This window comes from Falco naumanni, chromosome Z (genome assembly GCF_017639655.2).
Source record: "Falco naumanni isolate bFalNau1 chromosome Z, bFalNau1.pat, whole genome shotgun sequence".
Lineage (NCBI taxonomy): Eukaryota > Metazoa > Chordata > Aves > Falconiformes > Falconidae > Falco > Falco naumanni.
The window spans coordinates 61762797-61781445 of NC_054080.1; the positions used below are offsets into that span (position 1 = coordinate 61762797).

At 38.2% G+C, this 18649-nt stretch overlaps 1 protein-coding gene across 3 annotated transcripts in view; it reads right to left on the bottom strand.

Moving 5' to 3' along the window:
- The window catches only part of PIK3R1 (phosphoinositide-3-kinase regulatory subunit 1), a 61111-nt gene that overhangs the window by 18576 nt on the left and 23886 nt on the right, over positions 1–18649 (bottom strand). For 2 of the 3 annotated variants that reach the window (XR_005825540.1, XM_040579369.1), the window contains 5 exons: positions 9038–9130; positions 7245–7319; positions 4251–4382; positions 3171–3363; positions 2893–2972 (listed from right to left, as the gene is read on the bottom strand). Coding sequence is in view for 1 of the 3 variants with exons in the window: in XM_040579369.1 (XP_040435303.1) it covers positions 2893–2972; positions 3171–3363; positions 4251–4382; positions 7245–7319; positions 9038–9130 (573 nt within the window). In the remaining 2 variants the exon portion in view is untranslated. Of the gene's footprint in view, positions 1–2056; positions 2081–2892; positions 2973–3170; positions 3364–4250; positions 4383–7244; positions 7320–9037; positions 9131–18649 lie in introns of those variants that run through there. The other variant, XM_040579374.1, reaches the window with a different exon arrangement.

Here is an 18649-nt window from a genome sequence, read left to right on the forward strand (position 1 = left end):
TGTCTCCCCCTAATACATGCACAGGCACAACAAACATTGTAACTTAAGTACTTTGACTTTTGTGGAGGGCTAAGCACTATTCTAATTCACAAACTAAAATGCATAGTTTGCTGCTGAACATTGTGACAGAGGAAAAAATAAATCAGTCCAGAGCTGTTCTGTGGTAAAAAAGATCAAGTAATGGCTCAGGAGTAACTCCTGTTTCTGCTTTACGGTGTCCAAGCATCACTCTAGCTATAGGATGCCCAACTAAAGATGCCCAATTTAAGATACTAATTTTAAGATATAGTAAGATAGAAGGTCCAATCGCATACTTTCTATTGGTGTAAGGCAAGAAGGATAATTAGTGGGTGAAGGGATAAGAAAAACCCCACAGCTGTGCAAAGACCTCCTCCCTATTCAGATCAGTTATCTCCAACACCACATTTAACGTATATATGCACTGTGTAAGATGCCACTAAAACTTCATGCACAGCTTGATTTAGAGACAGTATTTTCATCCAGGTTTGAAAATAACAGAAAGAAAAAAGAAAAGAAGAAAGTATCACTCCAGCCTGTGGAAAAGTGAAGAAATCTGGTAGCATTGCTTCCTTCTTACTGCTTAGTTGTCATCACACTATTTTCAACAAGTAAGATTCTTTCTGTTTAAAACCTCTTAACTTCTGCACTTTTAAAATTCTATTACAGACTGTATTCTCAAAACAATTATACGACAAAAAAATTATATTTTCTAGGAAGCTTCCTTTTATTACAATGTCTCTAAACAATTTTTATGGAAACTCAAGCCACTACAAACAATAATCTCTAAGATGATAATTTAGAAAAATATATTTTATAAGAACTATAAGAACAGAGCACTTCAGATGATCAGGCTACTAAATGATTTTGGTATGGAAACCAGACTTGTGGCCTAGTCCTGTAAATGTACGTAACATTCTATTAATGTTCAACTTTTGGAAATTATTCAGGCTCATTACAGGCCTGAAAGCAGAGGCTAGCTAACCACAGACTACAAAGCTTGAAGATTTGTATCTGAGGTTTTTTTTCAGCATATTAATACCTGTGCAAATGTTCTACCAAAAAAATTCCATTGCCCAGGATGGACTTTGGAATTCCCAGGGAAGGGGCTCTATTTTCCTAACAGATCCTATGAAAAATCCCAGGAGGACCCTCAACATAAGCTACTGCATTACAAATTAATTAATGCAGAAGCAATATTAAAAGCAAGTGGATGTTAGATTATAATTATTAATGTAGTGTTAAACCCTATAAATCTGATGGATACAGTCCCATTTCTTCAAGCACCCCAACGATACTTTAAAGATGTCTAGACTCCTTGTCCTCATTAAAGTTCTAACATTAACACCTTTCACTTGTATACTTTCCTCACATGAAGCAGTTCAGGACGATATGCTAAGTGATCTCTTAAGTGCGGCTTAAGTAACTCTTACTGTTGACCCTAAATTTGTAACCTCCCAGTCAGTGCCTCTACCCATATACATTTACATACTCTAAAGCACTTGCAAACATAGCATTTAAAGAAAAGCTATGAGCAAACTCTTTAGAATATTAGAGGATTCAAAAAAATATTTTGCTTTTTAAGGCTTGTAACAGATGGCAAAGAAAATAATTTTTAACAGTTAGCAGTTACTTGCTAATTTTTAGTAAAATAGGACAAATAGTCTTTAAAAGTTTGAACTCTTCTATTTCTTATGAAGCATTAGGAGGAAAATACATAGTGGTTCTCGAAATGCCTGCTTAAGTATCTTGACAAAATTGAACAAAACCAAACAGGTATAAACTAGCTGAAAATAGACGTACACTAGATGTTAGGGAAAGGTTCCTAACTAATAGAGATGGCAAGGCTGGAGAAGCCTCCCAGTCAAAGCATCAGGAACAAAAATCTTAGCCATTTTAAATTAATTTTCACTAGTTGATGAAGGGGATTTTACAAAACACCTACTTGAAATACAAGAAATAATGCATTTTTCTGCTGCTGTGTTCTAGATGTTGAAATCTTAAGCAACCCTACAAATCCTACCACTATGAACTTTACCTTGTACTTTGAATAGAGAGGCAGTAAAGCTACAGCCTGCCCAATGTTCTGTTCACCATCACCTCATCCTTTGGATATTCTGTGTTAATAAGCTGTACAAGGAATTACTTTAAGCTAACATCTAAAGTCCCCCTTTGTTAATTATTTCCTTTGCACATAGTTAGCAACTCTGCCTTGCTCCTACCGAATATTTAATTTTAAACCAGGGATTTTTGCATAAAGTAGAGGTGGGGTTTACTGTTTGTTGAGTAAATTAGATGCTAACTCACAGAATCAATAGAAGTGTAATCTAGCTTTCCTGAATGGTGTTTTAATATTTTCCATGTTGTTTATTGATACTGATAAGTAAATCTTTTGAGTCTCTGGATTAAAGAATACATATATGTAAATAAAGGGGGAAATCTTACTTTCTTCTGATAATCTCTATTGGGTGTAGTAGTTCTAAGAAAATTTGCCTGAGAGTAAAGTGAAAGTTAAATAAAATCTCCAGAATTTACTGCCCTACCCCCCCACCCCCACCCCCCACCCGCCCCGGGTATGAGAAGCATACTACTGGTTTACAGGTCTTAAAAATTCAGAAGTTCCTTTACACTCTTTACTGAAGAAGAAATAACACTCCTAAGGCTGTACAAACTATAGGTACTAAACTGATTTTAATGAAAAAGACAATTCCTTAAAAAAACAAGGACTGCATTTCTACTTAGTTCTGTAATTATGAAACATTGCATAAGTTTGATTAAAAAAAAAAAAAAGCAAGCATTTACTGTCCTTAAGTTGAATTTTAGTATTTAAGAAAACAAAGTTCTATAACTTTTAAAATTAAAAATAGTTTTTACCTGGTACAGGCTGTCTCTCGTTCCATTCACTCGTGATTAAAACCTCTAGGATTTTTATGTGGTGTTCAGTATTATCAGAGCTGCAAAAGATGGATTAGGCAGTAAGAACTAGGAAAATTGCAAGTTTACATTAGAATTATTAAAAAAATCATTGGAAAAAATTACAACAATGCCCTCCACATTACAACTGAGATCAGGAAATTAATTCACTAAATTTACTTTTGTATATAACTAAGCTATATTTACAGTATCAAAAATAATAAAGAGGACCCAAATACCTTGCTATCTGGAACTTGAAAAGCAGAGGGCTGAAAATTTCAGCCAGAGACCTTGCATTTTTGCTGGAGGCTTGACAAACTCTGAGGAAATGTTTGAGCAAATACTGGAGTGTGAGCCAATACTGGGGAGGTATATTTGGAGATCTGATGAGTTTCTTCAGCAACTGAGCATATTCCTCTGAGCTCTGCACTTCTGCAAGCAAACAGATACAAGGCTCTTGATACCAGCACAGGAACATTCAACAAATAAAATAAAACTATATATGACTCCTTTAGAAGTATCAATTTTACAGAAAAAAAAATAATAATTCTGTCCTTCATCAGTGCCCTAAGACTTCCTCCTTCTTTTGAAAAAAGTGAAATGCTCAAGGAAGAGTAAAGAACAAGTATTTAAAAGTCAAATGGAAACAGATATGCATTTTGGTAAAAACCACAATGTGTTCAGAGTGTACTGGTAGAAGTCTGTCTTGTGTTTAGCATCACACATGATTGGGTAATTCTGAGATGCACTAGATAAGTCTCACAGGTGCTGTTCTAACTTTCAAGGTTACCAGTAACAATATCCTGTCCTAAGATACATAACAGAATACTTGGCCCATGTACTGAAAGCCTATAAGCTGTACTTGTTTGAAATGACCACTGTAGATGCCGAATCTTACATGCATGTATTTCGCACTTCATACCCTGCAGCTCCCAAGGTACTGCAGAACAGCATGACCTCCAATACATTTACTTTGTCAGCACTGATAAAAAGTTAAAAATTAGCCTTCTACATACAGATAGGTCCTTGATTTTTCACCCCAGTTTTTCTACAGTCATTCTACTTACTAAAATGAAGAGAACTGTGCTATCCTTCATATCTCCCATTATGTTTACCTAAATAGGTAGCTAAATAATGCATGTCTAGATCTTCATTGAAACAGTTTTCATCAAACATGGTGAAGGCATATATGTGTTCTGAGATGCTGCCAGGTTTTGCGCAATCTTTACTATTTGGTGGGTGACAGCTGGAACATCAAATATTCAGAATTCTAATAAAAGATTTTTTGTCTGACATTTGAAACAATGTGATAATCCTACCTTGAGTTACAGAAATCATATCACTGTAAATAGCTGCTGGAATGATGGGATTTGGCAGGTCCAGGAGATACCTTTTGAGAGCATCTGATAAAGTGTGCACATCAAATGTCTCTAAGTCCAACGAAGAGGGATCTAAAGGGAAAGAGCAACATACTTTTTAGACATTAGAAACTGGAAAAAATTCACAAGTTCATGGTATTAGGTCTTTATACCAAGCCAAACCTCCTAACTTTTATTTGGTTTACATGGAACAACATGCAAGAAAGAAGGTAAGACACCAAGAAAAATCTTTTACAGTGCTCAACACCATGCTCAGGCCTTTGGCATCTGATGAACCAAATGGCTTCCACTGCTGTGTGTGGCCTTCTGTCACATACAGGACAGGGCTGAACTCAGAATAACAGTAGAGACTTGCTGCATGTTGCCAATGTTATGGAACGCCAGAGTATTTTTAACAGGTCTCTGTTTTACCTGTAAATATTTTGTGTAAAAGTAAGTATTAAACAGGGGTTTGGGCAAATGCAGCTTCTTTACTGGCAGTTACTTCTATTATGACTGCAAGTTTGATTAACAACTTGGGGCTCCAAGTCTGTAAATATTTATGTAAGTCAAAACAAATATGCATGTGCAAAACTGGGTGCTTGCTGTTTTATGCAGCTGTTAGGATTTATCTTGTAAAATCTGATATCCTTCCAGGATAGATATGGCTTGGGCTAAGTTTTGGGAGCATCACACGAAGAACTACTTGATAGTGTTGGAGCAAGGAATATCAGCAGCAAAACTAGGAAAACAGAGAAATGCTTACCTAGTGGAAGGAGGATTAGGGTTCATCTTAAAACACGAAAACTCTGGCACAGTAACGTCCTGGATGTTTATAGTAAGATCCACATTTGGTACAAGGATTTAGAGGTATTACTGCTGACCAACTTCCTAGGCTAGTCAAGGCCACTGTAAAGTAACTCCTGAACCCATCTAGCCAGTTTAAATCGAATTCAACAGGGAGATTAAAGGAATCAGGTATGTGGTATGAAAAAAGGCAGCCAAGAGAGGGTAGTGAGAAACTCAGTGCTCCTCCACCTCCTTTCTGTTTTCCCCAAAAGAAAGTTTGCAGTATGAGCTTAATTCTTACCAGACACTAAATAATTTGCATGGGAAAAGAGACATTATGAATGGCTCAGATGACAAAAACTTGCAGTGTGGTTATGAATTCTACATGAGCAATTATGTGTCAGAGAATCCAATCCCAAATTCATGAGAAATAGTTTTCGTTAGTTTTGTTGCTCACAGGATGTTTTCTATTTCATAACCCAAGTTAAATCCTCGTTCTTTCAGTGTTGACCCATACTCTGAAGTATATTCCAAATTATTATAATGGATACATGAGCAAGAATAAACTTGTGGTACTCTGCAACTGTTTGGGTGTAATGTCATAAACAGACCTGAACTCTTTCATCAGCCAAGCTGGCCAGATGGAAGTCAGCTTTGATTTTAGAGCTAGATAGCACTGAGCTGAAGCTAACACGCAGTTACCCAATTCATATGGAATAACACATAAGCAGAACAGCACACTAATGCAGTTCAGCACACCAATACAGTTCATGATTTTGAGACCAAAGCAGAGTGCTAACTCAGGGAGTAGGCAGAGGAGGTGAGATCTGTCTGTATCCATGTATCTGGACACCCACTGTACCAGCTCTGTACTGGAAGATTGTGATCCTATCTTAAAGAGAACTCAGAAAGATACACTTTTACTAAAGGGTAAAGTCTTGTTTTCTCAAACCTAGTTACATTTTAAGTAAGAATACATGTAGACTACAAGTTCTTGATCTCAGGAGGCAGATGAACCTTTCATAAAAGTACACCTTGGTGCAGAGATTTAAAAAGGGATACGTTCATATTGGTGCCACAGAAAATCTATATTTATCTGGACTGAAAAATATAATTACAACAGTAAAAATACAGCTTAGGCCGCTAGCACCACATGCATTTTTCCTCTCCCTGCTTGTACTCATATACTACTTCACTCCCACCACAATCACAAGAGGACAGGATGCTCTTTTAATTTGAAGGAACAGACAACTCATTGTATTATCTCTTATTCATTCTGTTAGTATTTGCAATTACTAAAAATGAAGAGAGCTAATTCACAGTTTTGAGTTTGCTTTCTTTGCCCCTTTGGCAACATGGTGTGTAACCAGTTTCATTTTCTAGCACATTTTTGTGCTCCCTCATGCAAGTGCAAGCTCACACCCACTTTGCACTGCAGCTTACAAAGGCCTGGGCAAGCACTCATCTACAATAGCTCCTGATTTCTCATACTGCAACTGGGTGTTGACATGCCAGTATATTCTGGCCTGAAGTAGAAATCAAGAGTACCAAAAAGAGCAGGAAATTCAAGGAAACTTGAACAGGTATGTGGTATTAGTGGTGTAGCTGCATTTTACTATCTGAAACCTGAGAACCTTGCCTACTGCAGCAACATTAATTCAATTCTCTCTTTCCCTTTCAGCATCATCTCTGTAGCAAGTAGGGAATGTGCAGCTATTGCCTCCCCACCTACAGGACTGAAAAAACGCACACAGATGTATGCAAACAAATGGCCATTTGTAGTGTATCTCTATCTTGCTTTTTAAAATTATTTTATTATTTTATATATATATATATATAAATTATTTTATTATAGAACACCTTGTTTTATTCTGTACAACTAGACTGACAGTCCTTGAACAAGCAAGTGACCAAGAAATTATCAAAATAATTATTCCTGGAAAAACCCATGCAGTGCAGCCATGAAAAAAAGGCAACCTCTAAAAGTAAAAAATACCTTTCATATTAAATGTAAAGTTAGAAAACTTTTTTACTTATGTTTGGTTTTTTAATACTGTATTATTCAGAACCAGCACATATATACAAGCTGAATAGGGAAGCACAGAAAAGAGAAGCAGTCTGACTACAAAGTTCGTCTAGTGCTTTAAGGAAGAGAACTGTACTTGCCACTTTCAAGGATTTGTCTTAATTCTGATGAGCTGCTTGAGCCTTGTGTTCCATACAAAGTCGAGCACTCCAGACCTTCAAAACAAAATCGAAGGGATACATCAATTTTCCAGTGACTGCTGCCATGACACAACATACTTGCTGTTTTCTTCAAGTAAGTACTTACAGTATAAATTTGCAACATTCTCCCACCACTATCCACCCACCAAACCATGGAATGTGATTGTTTTTTAAGGCTGTAAGAAATCTCTCTGTACATGCCAGCTGCTGTGTCTGCAGAAAGAGCTGGCCAAGGAAGATCAGAGGTGCCAGCAATCCCACGTATTTTGTTCAGCTCTCCATGGGCTGACTTCAGAAGGCCAGGACCAGGAAACAGATTCACATACCCCAGCGAAGAAAACAGTTTGCAACAGCAACATGGCAGCCAGATCTTCCTTTACACCCTATATGGCAGTTAGAAAGACCAGGTCTTTCAGGTGAGTAATAAGTGAGTGGTCTGAGTCAGGTCACCCCACAGTAATGGGACAGGTACATGACAAAAGTTCTGACACATCCTAATTAGCTTTAAGGATTTAACTGAGACTTCTAAGTTAAAACTGTGCCTAACCTTTGGCACCCTATGCAGTCAACAGGGACAGAGTCCCTTCTACAGGACAGGTAGCCCTTAGACCACCTTTGACCATCCACAAAGCCCACAACCTCACAGTATACATAAGGTGAGTGTTACATCATTAGTGTGAGAGAAAATGTCTGTGTATGTCATGTGTCTGATGATCCTCCTGAATAAAAGACACCAACAGAGTGTTTTCAAGTGAAAGATACTGTTTACAACTTCCCTATCTCAGTGAAAAGAGAAAAGACACAGGGAAAGAGACCATGCCCAGGGATGCAGAGCACTGACAATTTAGGAGTATCAGTGGTGTTTCCTGGAAGCAGTAGTTGCTTATGCAAACTATTGCTAAATACTGGACATTCTCATTGATATTAGCAAGCTCCGACTCATTCAGGAAAGGCTTGTGCTCTCTTAGTGTCAGAGCTGTATGTGAGCACCTCTGTCCCCAAGGACAACAACCTGAGTACGATCAGAACACCACTTTTCCTCTCACTCCCTGGCTGTAAGGCCACTGAATGAGCAGGACCCACTGAGCTGCTCCATACTTCACCAGGACTAGGAAAGTGACATCAGAGGAAGAGCCAGGAGGAAAGACATTGGGCAGAAGAGGCAAGACATAGCAGAGGAAAGGGGAAAGCCTCAAAAAGATGGAAGAGATTTCAACATGGGAAAGCAGGAGAGCAAAAAATCATAAAAATAACACTGGCTGGCTCAGCATACAGAAGCAGTAAAGAAGTGACTCCTGAAGCATAAAACCAGTTGTTTTAACTTTTCCATATTTAATTATATTTTTTTCTTTTCCTTCCACACTTTGGGGCAAAACATTATGTTTGCCTGTGTATCCAATTCAATATTATAATGACGTTTCCATAACCAACTTTCTATTGGTTAGAAAAAATAAAGCAACACCAAATCCTTCTCCCTTACCTTTAATAATATTTGTGTTAGTTGAGTTATTAAATGTCATTTGAGGTAAGCTTTGGTTTTGCTCCTACAGTCCAAGTTGCCTCTACTAAGCAGAAATGAATGCAACAAACCTTAAATGAGATTATTTCATATCTGTTAAGTAATGTGATGCATTAGCAGCTCTAAAAAGAGGAGATGCCAGGTCTGGATCTGATTCTGCAGTCTTGGCTCATGTAAGTAACAGAAAACCTTCGTAGATCATTCTTCAGCCTACCTTTCTTTTCAATGGCCTCCATTATCTTGATAAGAATTGGTGGAGCTACATCAGGAGGTGCGAACTGCTCTGTAAGATCTGGAAGCGAAAAAGCTGTAAAGAAAAAGAGGAAAAATAAACCAAGCTACAGATAAATGCAATTTCTGTTTATGAAAACTATGACACATAATGCAACCAGTTACTTTTTAAGTACAGAACAAACATCCCATTTGTCAGGCCTAAATGAGAGCACTCCATACGTAATCAGAAAACTGAATAAAAATGATAACTGCATTTTTATAGTGTTTTCTTTTAGGGACCTCAGTCTGTCCTAGAATCATCATTCATATTGCCTAGGAAAAGAAAACACAATAAAAGTTTGCAGTCCACGGATGGGCAGAAACACAATGTAAAGGAGAAAAAATCTATTGGTCTGAAACATTTACATCCAGTGTGTGCCAGATGAGGGAGCTAAACACATCACCATCTGGGAGCTGCTGATCCCCTGAGTAAAACAGACTTACAGAGGGCTGAAATAGCGGTAGAAACAAGTATTTCACACTCATGCAAAAGTTCAGTAACTTCTGTTTGCTTTCAATTTTCAAGCATAAAACCATTAACAGTACAGTCTTCTTGAACAAGAATTTTCTTTTCTACAATGACTGGTTAAGAATAAATAGTAGTATAATCAGAAAGGGACATTTTGCAGATTCAAACAAACCTGTATACGAGTTTTATACAAAGTCACTTTTCACGCAATCCTGTTGTTTCACAGAGGGAACATACTGTATAGAGGAATGTTCTGGCTCTGTGATGTGAGGGATTATCTATCTCTAAACACACAATTTTTGCCAAAAAATAATTCAAAAGTTTTAGAGCGGTCCTATTTAATGCTTGGAAGGCAAGAATGTTTACGTAAAGATATTATTAAACTACTGCAAGAAACATCTGGCACAGTTTGATAGATTATGATTGATAAACAAAGCTTAATGACTGAAGCAAAAGTTGCCAGTTGACTAAGTAATGGTGATCTCTGCCTGATTAAACTCATCAAACAGAGAGAAACTGTTAAACACACATGCACTTATGTGCCTGCATGCATATGTATACATACATGCATACACATGCACATACTGTATTTTTAGAAGACTGAAACTGAACAAATTATGAAGATTACTAAGTAGAAGAAAAAGAAAAAAAAAAAACCCACAAGATTAAAATATGAATAAAGTTTTTAATGAAAACTTTGAGATAGCCAAAAAGTAAAATACACCAGAACTGAGAAAAAGAAAGCAGACAATTTTGGCTGAGAATTCATCCTATTTTGGAAGCAACAATTACATAATCTTCTAAAAATGCCAACAATTTAGAAGTGGCAACACAGCAAGGAAGGTACATAAGTCTGGAAATGCAGAACACTGAGGAGAGAAACGAAACACAATAAATAACAATTACTTATGAACTAGTAGTGGAAGTGGAGCACACTAGGACATCAAGACATATCCTTCGCAAAAAGAAGGAAATGATGCTACGATAATGATGGGATACTTTCTAATCCATTCATAACTGAGGACATTAGAAAATCACCTCTTAGTCGTAACAGTTTAACTTACGAAGCTCAGAAAATGAGTGTTCAGGAGTTCCAAAAGTACTAAGCAGATCTCTGGTCTGCTGATGTTACTTTTTAATGACTTGTAGAAAATCAGAGCAATTCCTGGGGATCAAAGGCATTCTAATGCCTGATCCACACTTTGAATGGACAAGTAAGGTGACTATATGCTAGTGACATTATCAATCCTGGGCAAAATAAAGGAAAACCTGGCAACTAGACTCGTATGATAAAGCAATAAATGATAGCACTGTAACTAAGGATTGTCTGCATAGCTTTTTAGAGGATAGGTTCTGTTAAAAACCACACCACTTCCTTCCTTGGGGCACATTAGTTAGCTGAAAAATGTAAATCAGATAGCTAACTTAGTATAACACTGTGATTAAAAGCTAAATTCAAAGAAAGCTGGTGTTACATGGCTATAGGTGACAGCAGATCTCTGAGTGTAGTTATTAATGCAGAACAAGCTACTCAGGGAAGGAATGGACTTTTTGTCTCTTTAAATCACTTTCAGGTTCCATTTGGAACACCTCTTCTAGCTTAACATCTGAGGTATGCTGAAATACAGAGCATTTGGTTTGTAATACTCAGATCAAATAGTTCCTTTCAACTCCAAACTATGTATCTCTTTTACCATGAGGGCAAATCTAATGAAAGAACAAATGAAAGATCTGATCAGAGTCAGATCAAAGGATATGCTATGAAAATAAGACTATGACACACTCATAGACTCACAGAATGCTAAGGGCATAAAATGCATCCCTTACATAGTAGCACAGGAAGAACAGATTTTAAGAACAGAGTTTACTTAGTTTTACTTATGAAAACTTTCTGCTCCCTTAGGTAGCCAGTTACATTAAGGACCTCTCTCCCTCTTGTGTAACAGCAATGGAATTGTATCATCTCTGAGCAAAGATGCTCATCTCATCATTCTAGCTGGACACAGCATGCAGTAACAATGAACAATTTAAACTGAAACTGAGGAAAGAAAGGAGAGGTGAAGGAGAAATAGACAGAGGATGGATGTCAAACCTGACAGACATTTGAAACATTTCAGGTGACAGATCAGCAGTTCAAGGACAGTCCATTCAAGCTACTGTGCAGCAGAGAGAGCTATGCTTTCTTGGATTAACAAAACTGTGCCTTGAAATGATGGCGAGAGATACATTCCAAATACCTACAAACAAGGTGTATTTAGAAAAATAACTAAACTTCCCACTAGATTTAGATTTTCTGCATGAGAGATAAGTGTCCAAGCAAAGGAAAAAGGAGAACCCAATGTCAGGTGAAGATTTCAGTTCACGGGCAAAAGCCCTTGCAGGGTGAAGAAAGACACTGCAGAAACCAGTTTGTCTCTCTGGAACATAAGAAATGGCGTGGATGTAGACTTTTACCTAGAGTGCCTCTTCCTGCAACCTACCTGATGCTCCATGCTTCTCATTCACACTTTAAGCAGGATCTTAGTTTACAGTTTAGGTTTGTATCATAATCTGTCACTGGATCTCTTTGTTGTACTGTATTCCTGGATCGATAATATTCTTAGTGAAAATGAAAGGCTTTTGGAAGCTACGCATTTACCTTCATATTTATGCAAAATCTATAACATGTCTACTGGACATATGTATGTAAAGCAAATGTAACGCTGGTTAAAAGGAAAGATGTGCAACACTCCTCTGCTACCCTAAAATACGCAATTGGAAAAATATTAGAATTTTAGGAAATCAGATAATTTCTGATGTCTCTTTCTCCTTATATCCCATTCCTTTCCTCCAAGACCTGAAATTTCTATCTACTAAAGACACTGCTGAACTTTTAGATATGAAGACGATATATAAGCTGTAAAACAGTTCTGTATTTGACTGAAAACTCAAGATACTCACCTCCTTTAATACTATGCACACACTGGTGTGTCTAAGCTCTACAGTTAAAAGACACAAACATACATACACACAATGGCAGGTACAAAACCTGCAGTTACCTTCACAGCCATGAAGAAGAATACATCTAAGACACACACAGTTACAGTGCTCAGCAACATTAAAAAAAACATTCACTTCATCAGCATGTAGGAGATGGTATTAACAAATTAAAATCACTTAGCCTCCCACCTGTTCTAGGATTTCCTGCTCATTGCACCACCTCCAATATAATTGATGAATAGCGTCATACTTTAAACTTTCCAACTTTTGCACAAAATAGAAAATTATGTTAATTTAGAGGCGAAAGGCCTCATGAAACACATCTGTCAGGAAAAAGAAAAGACAATGGTACTTACAGAACTGAAGCTAGTTTATGATACTTATACAGAAGACAGCCGATTTGGGAACTGTGCTCTTCAATTTCAAAATGCTGAGAGAAAATGGCAGAGTCTAAACTGAAGAGAACTACAACTAATGTTGGAAAGAAAGAATTTGACTTCCTGAGCCAGAATACAAGTTAACTTTAAAGAAGTCCTGTTTCTAAATTAGGTGATCCAGAAGAAAATTCAGCATGCATATTAAGATCTACAGAGGGAAGGAAAGGAAAACTTCCCAGATAGGTTAGTTTTAGTAAAAGAGAAATGAACAAAAGCTCACATGCAACCTGCATTTAGTACCTGATTTCAGAAGCATCTTCTGCTTTGAAGCATGCTCTAGCACAGCACGAAAATTTGGAGAACCAAATACACTCTTAGGAATCTGAGCAACTTTGTAGATCCCTTTGCTACAATCCAGTACCAGCTTTTCACTTAAAGGAATCATTTTCCCCCCAAATTCCTCTTTATTTTTTATTTTTTAAGTTCCACCTTCTCCAAAATATTAAGGTTCTGAAGAGTTCTGAAAAGCTGCCATATAGTTTTCACGTCTTCTTTCTAGTCACAAGTCTGGTAGTGGATCTCTAGATAGTAAGGAAGCTTCTGATGACACATGATAAAGGCTGGATTTTCCACTAGCTCTATTTTTACCTTGCCACAGTGAGAACCAATGAGATGAACCACAAGCCGGCATTCGCTTTAATCTGCAAACTCTTCCCTATCCCTGATACAGACAGGCCTAAACAGCTCTAAGGCAATGGCAACGTGTGGGAGATGAGAGCATACCTTATGTTCAAGGGTTGCCAACACAGCCTCGAAGTGCAAGATGAAACCAGCACACAGCTGCACCTTTTGGAAGGGTTCTCAGTAAAAAGAGATACTTTAGAGTTAGTACCTGGCAACGACAAGTGGAAATTTAAAGCTGGAATTTGGCTTCAGACACTTCTGAGCCAAATCTTTCATTACTGCCTGAAGAAGAATGAAATGAGTATTAAAAAAAAATGAATACAACTTAAAATGAAGCAATACACACCATGGAAAGTTTAAATATCTGATTATTTTACAAGAACTAGATACTAACATTTTTTGAATGTAGCTTTGAGTCAAGATTACTCCATGTATGTTCTTTTTTCAGAAAGGCATTCATATTGCATTTGATGACAAAACAGTACTACATAAAACTCTTAATATTTGAGAGCTCAGGTCTTAAGATGATCATAACTGTCTTATGTGCATGCAGATATACTCTCTAGGCATGCAACTGCATCCACTAACACAGTGAACTATGCATTCATAGTTTTACACGTCTGAAAGTCATACAGTATGTCCAAATGTGAATGGTTTGACCAGCGCTGAAATTAACTGTAATAAACACAAGAACAGAAGAAGAAATTAAAGATAAGGGTCATTGTCAAGCAACTTGTGATAATGTCTCCAACAAGACCGGCCAGCAAACCATAAAGAAATGATGGCTGATTGAGCACCTAAAATACTTTTGCCAGTGGCACCACCAAGTGGGATAATGCATGAGAAGTTGTGGACAACCAAGGTTTTTCCACAAAGTTCAACACCCATGCTTGCTATTGAAAATTCTGGGAAATGTGGGAGCTTGCTTTGTTAATCGAAATGCTGTTATTTTAGCAGTTATATAGTATACTATGTATGGGAAATGGAATTAAAAAAACCTTCCCCTATTACCACCCATCTTCCTTGAAACAGAAACTGAATTTCAGTAAGGATTCATAATGGCTGAATTTAATCACTTGTCAGTATACAATGTCAAATTCAAGTGAAGACACAATTGTGCAGTCTGGCATTCCTGTGCAGCCTTTTTTAAGGCAGTGGCATGAACTGAGGCAGTCCTGCGTACCCCTGTGTGCTGACCAATAGTGACGCCCAGACCAGAGAGACATCAGCACTTCAGGAGGCTGCACGGAGAACACACCGAAAGCCATGCATATGGAAACATGAGTTCAGATCCTGTCGAACTGGAAAGCACCATGAGGTGCCTCTGCATGGGTGACAGCATGGCCCGATGCGTCTCATGGCCCTGCAGTGGCAGCTGGTCCAGATGCAGTCTCAGCTGCTGCTGCCCCCTCAGCACCTGCTTTCATCCGCAGGGGAAGAAAGGCCACACGAGCCTCACAACCCGTCAGAGTGAAACAACTCTTACTGACACAAAACTCCTAACTTTCAGTGAGAGGGAATTTCATGGTCCATTATATGTTTCTTTATAGCCATAAGAAGTGGCAAGTTCCTGCAGAAACTTTCAGCAGAACAGTGTGAAGATTAAAGAAACCCCAAACCTTATGGAGAAAGTTTCCACAGGTATCTGTGCTTGGGGTTCAAAGCCAGACCAAGAGAGAAGATACAGAGTATGGTATTACAAATACATACCAGAGAAAAATTCACTCAGATTTGAGAACTGAAACCTTGCCCTGGCATTTGTAATTTCAGACAGCCTAACATCATTTACCAAAAGGACAGGCAAGCAGTGTTCAGAACTACCCAGCTGCTATTAGTGAAAGGTTTTTACTGCACAAGAATGAAAGACAAGAAGGCGAGAGCAAAGACAAGGAAGCTGATGTCCCTCTATGTCTCAGATAAATGAAGGACTGCAATAGATAGTAAATTCAGCCGCAACTATTGGAAAAGAAAATACCTCTCCTTAGACCCTACTGACCTGAGATCATTCAGTTTGGCTACAGTTAAATTCTTCTAGAAGCTGAAAGCATCACTGAAAATGGCAGGAGAAAGAGCTGTTCAGGGCTCAACCACCTTCTCCAGTACTGGTTTCATTAGGAAGATTTTTAAAAGACAACACTATTCATGGAAAAATATGAAAGAGATTTAAGCTTCAGTGAATTTGACACGTCATTACAAGTGGCTTAATAAGTCTGTCTACTATTACTTGTCTTTTATTTTTATGAGATGTCGTCAATCAGGCAGACTGTGGACTTGGAATACCACAGAAGCCTTGGCAGCCAAGGGAGACTAAATCAGGAAGAAATGCAGAGAGGTAAAGATTATCCCAGCACTAGAAAAAGGAATGGTCTGCCCCACCAACACTATCAGTCCCGGGGCTCACAAGAAGCCCATTTTTATGGAAGCAGAAAAATGTCTGCAAGTCAAGATTTATAGCGATATGAATGACCCCAGAGCTATGAAAAGGAATAGGGAAAAGATGCCTGCTGGTGACCTTACATGACTGGAGTAGAACTGGGAAGCTGGATGGAAATACCACCAATTCTAAAATCCCTCAATACCATGCGGCCAGCACAGCCTACTTCTTCCATCGATCAGCAGGTGTTGGATATGAACTAGAGGACAAAGTGACAACTTCATTTAGATTTCTCTGTTAATGTGCACTGAAGATTTTAGCCACAGAAGGAAATACAGATCTGTACCGAAAAAAAATGTTTTGCTACATCAGCTGTCACTCCTCTTTTTCCTTTGTCTTCAATGGAGAAACACCTGAATAAAGCAGAACACCCTTCCTAGGGCATCTCAAAGAATACATTTACCCTTCACGGATAAACAGTACTCTGTTAATACACCTCTGCACTTCAAATAGCTTTTTAAAGCTTCCATATTTCTGCTGTGATCCCACATCAGCAACAGAGAGTGACAAGAACTTTTCCAAGGGACTTATTCCAAAGGATGACAATCGCAGAAGTTCTCACCAGCATGACCTTCTGAATGGTCAGTCTGAGTGTATTGCCCAAAATGCATCTCCGGAATCCTCTGCATGAGGTAGGTACCGACAACATCATCTATAAGCTTGAAAAAGGGCATTTCAAATTGACTTTTGTAGAAAAATGTACAAAACCTGTTGTAATATCTGTGGCACTTCACAGAATAAAGCCAGGCGGTCATTTTTCCAGGAGGCCAAATACATCTGTATTAGGATTGGGACATTTATAGTCAAACTCACTGAATCTAAGAGGGTTGGAATAAAACCTGAATGTCATTTCATTTTATCCTGGCTACACATAATGTGTCAAAAAGACATAGTTACCTGTATAAATCAATGCTGTAACTGAGACAAGTCAAATACTTTGCCTAGATACTTTCCAGGGTTATCAGCACATATATGCAAGCAATGATCTGACTGATAGAAATCATGTGCATGGTGATTATGCAGGAAGTTTGGGGGGCTTAGAGACCTAATTCCTCTCCTCATCCCCACTTAGAAAGTTGCACCAGCTGCACTCTGCACTCTCAGGGGTAAGGAGAATAAGGGGCAGCTATGGGAACAGTGGGGAAACAAGCTCAGGGAAATACAGATTAGTGCAAGAAAATCACCTATAAACAACATATGGCAGAACTAGACAGAAGGCGGCTTTGATTTCATATAGAAAGTCGTATTTTATAATATACCAATTCTCCTGAAAGAAATCTGGGGTCTCTACCCTTCCCTGACACAAAAATGAACACTTGTCACAGAGCTGCTGCCTTAATCAACAAACAATTCCTCTAAGACAAAAGAAAATGAAAGTGTGGAGAGGAAGAAAAAAAGAGAAGATGGTGTCTGGCTTGAGGGAAGTTTAGCTGCACAAATAAGCAGAAAAATAAAACCACCAGGCAACATAGTGTGGAGTCCTATATTCCTTTATAATAGTTTAGTACTTTTAATAGTAGCTGCTAATCATGTTTCACACTTATTAGTGTTTCGTAAAGCCCTATTTCTATCATCTGTTGAAAGGGAAGTGATACTGCCTGTACTGGGAAGGAATTCTGTACATAATATTCTATCAGATTAAACCTCAGTAACTTCATGAATTATGAGCTGTCAGGCACTTTTCTTATCTGCTACAGAATATACTTCTTAGAAATAGGAGCTATAAATAAGACAACAGATGTTCTTTGTTGGCTTCAACTGAAGCACAGATAATTTTTAAAAAGCATCCTGTAGTTAAGATTGTTGTAAAGACAGTATTCTACTTCCCTCTATGTGTGAGCTTTTACAGTACTCCTTTTCAAACCAGAACTGAACTTAGGATTTGAAATAGCTGCAACTATTTACAGTTGGTACTAATATAATTCAAGAAAAAGCAGCCCTGTTCAGAGGAAAAATTGCAAGGCTTATGAAAAAAAACCCCAAAACTAACTCAGTGCAATATTCTGGCATGCAGTACACTGCGTTATAATGCTGTACTTAACACAAACTATTTTGCAAAAGACCCCCCCAAAACCCACAGAAAAGATGGGAAAACCACCTGCTTATTCAACTGTTTGTTCAAAGAGCTGTGAGATAAGCTGAAACAGTAAAATAAGAAATAAGCAAGAATGTAGTAAAAGATGCCTTTCTGCTTCTATGTAGAGGAAGGCACTCAACAAGCTGAGGAGCAGAGAGAGGGCCCAAGACAGGCACTGCTGGAGCTGAACCCCAAGCAGGCTGGCACCAGGGCTTTGACACTGCCAGTCTCTGGGAGAGGTGCATCCCACCTCCTTCCCACTGTCTGGAGCACAGGGCATTGCTAGAGGCTTCCCACACTCTTCTCAGGGGTGGCAGACCGATGCATGATTCCCTCTTTACCTCATTCTCAGGTATCACCCCAAGCCCTGTGTGATGTAGGAAGTACAGTGGATGGTAGTGTTCTCACAGTCCCGAAGAGCATCACTTTAAATGGAAAAGCAGCTTAATGTCTCTAAACAAAACGAGCTAGCACAAAGAAAGTATTTTAATAAGCCAACACCTATTTTTCTGTCTTATTGATGTCTGCAGGGT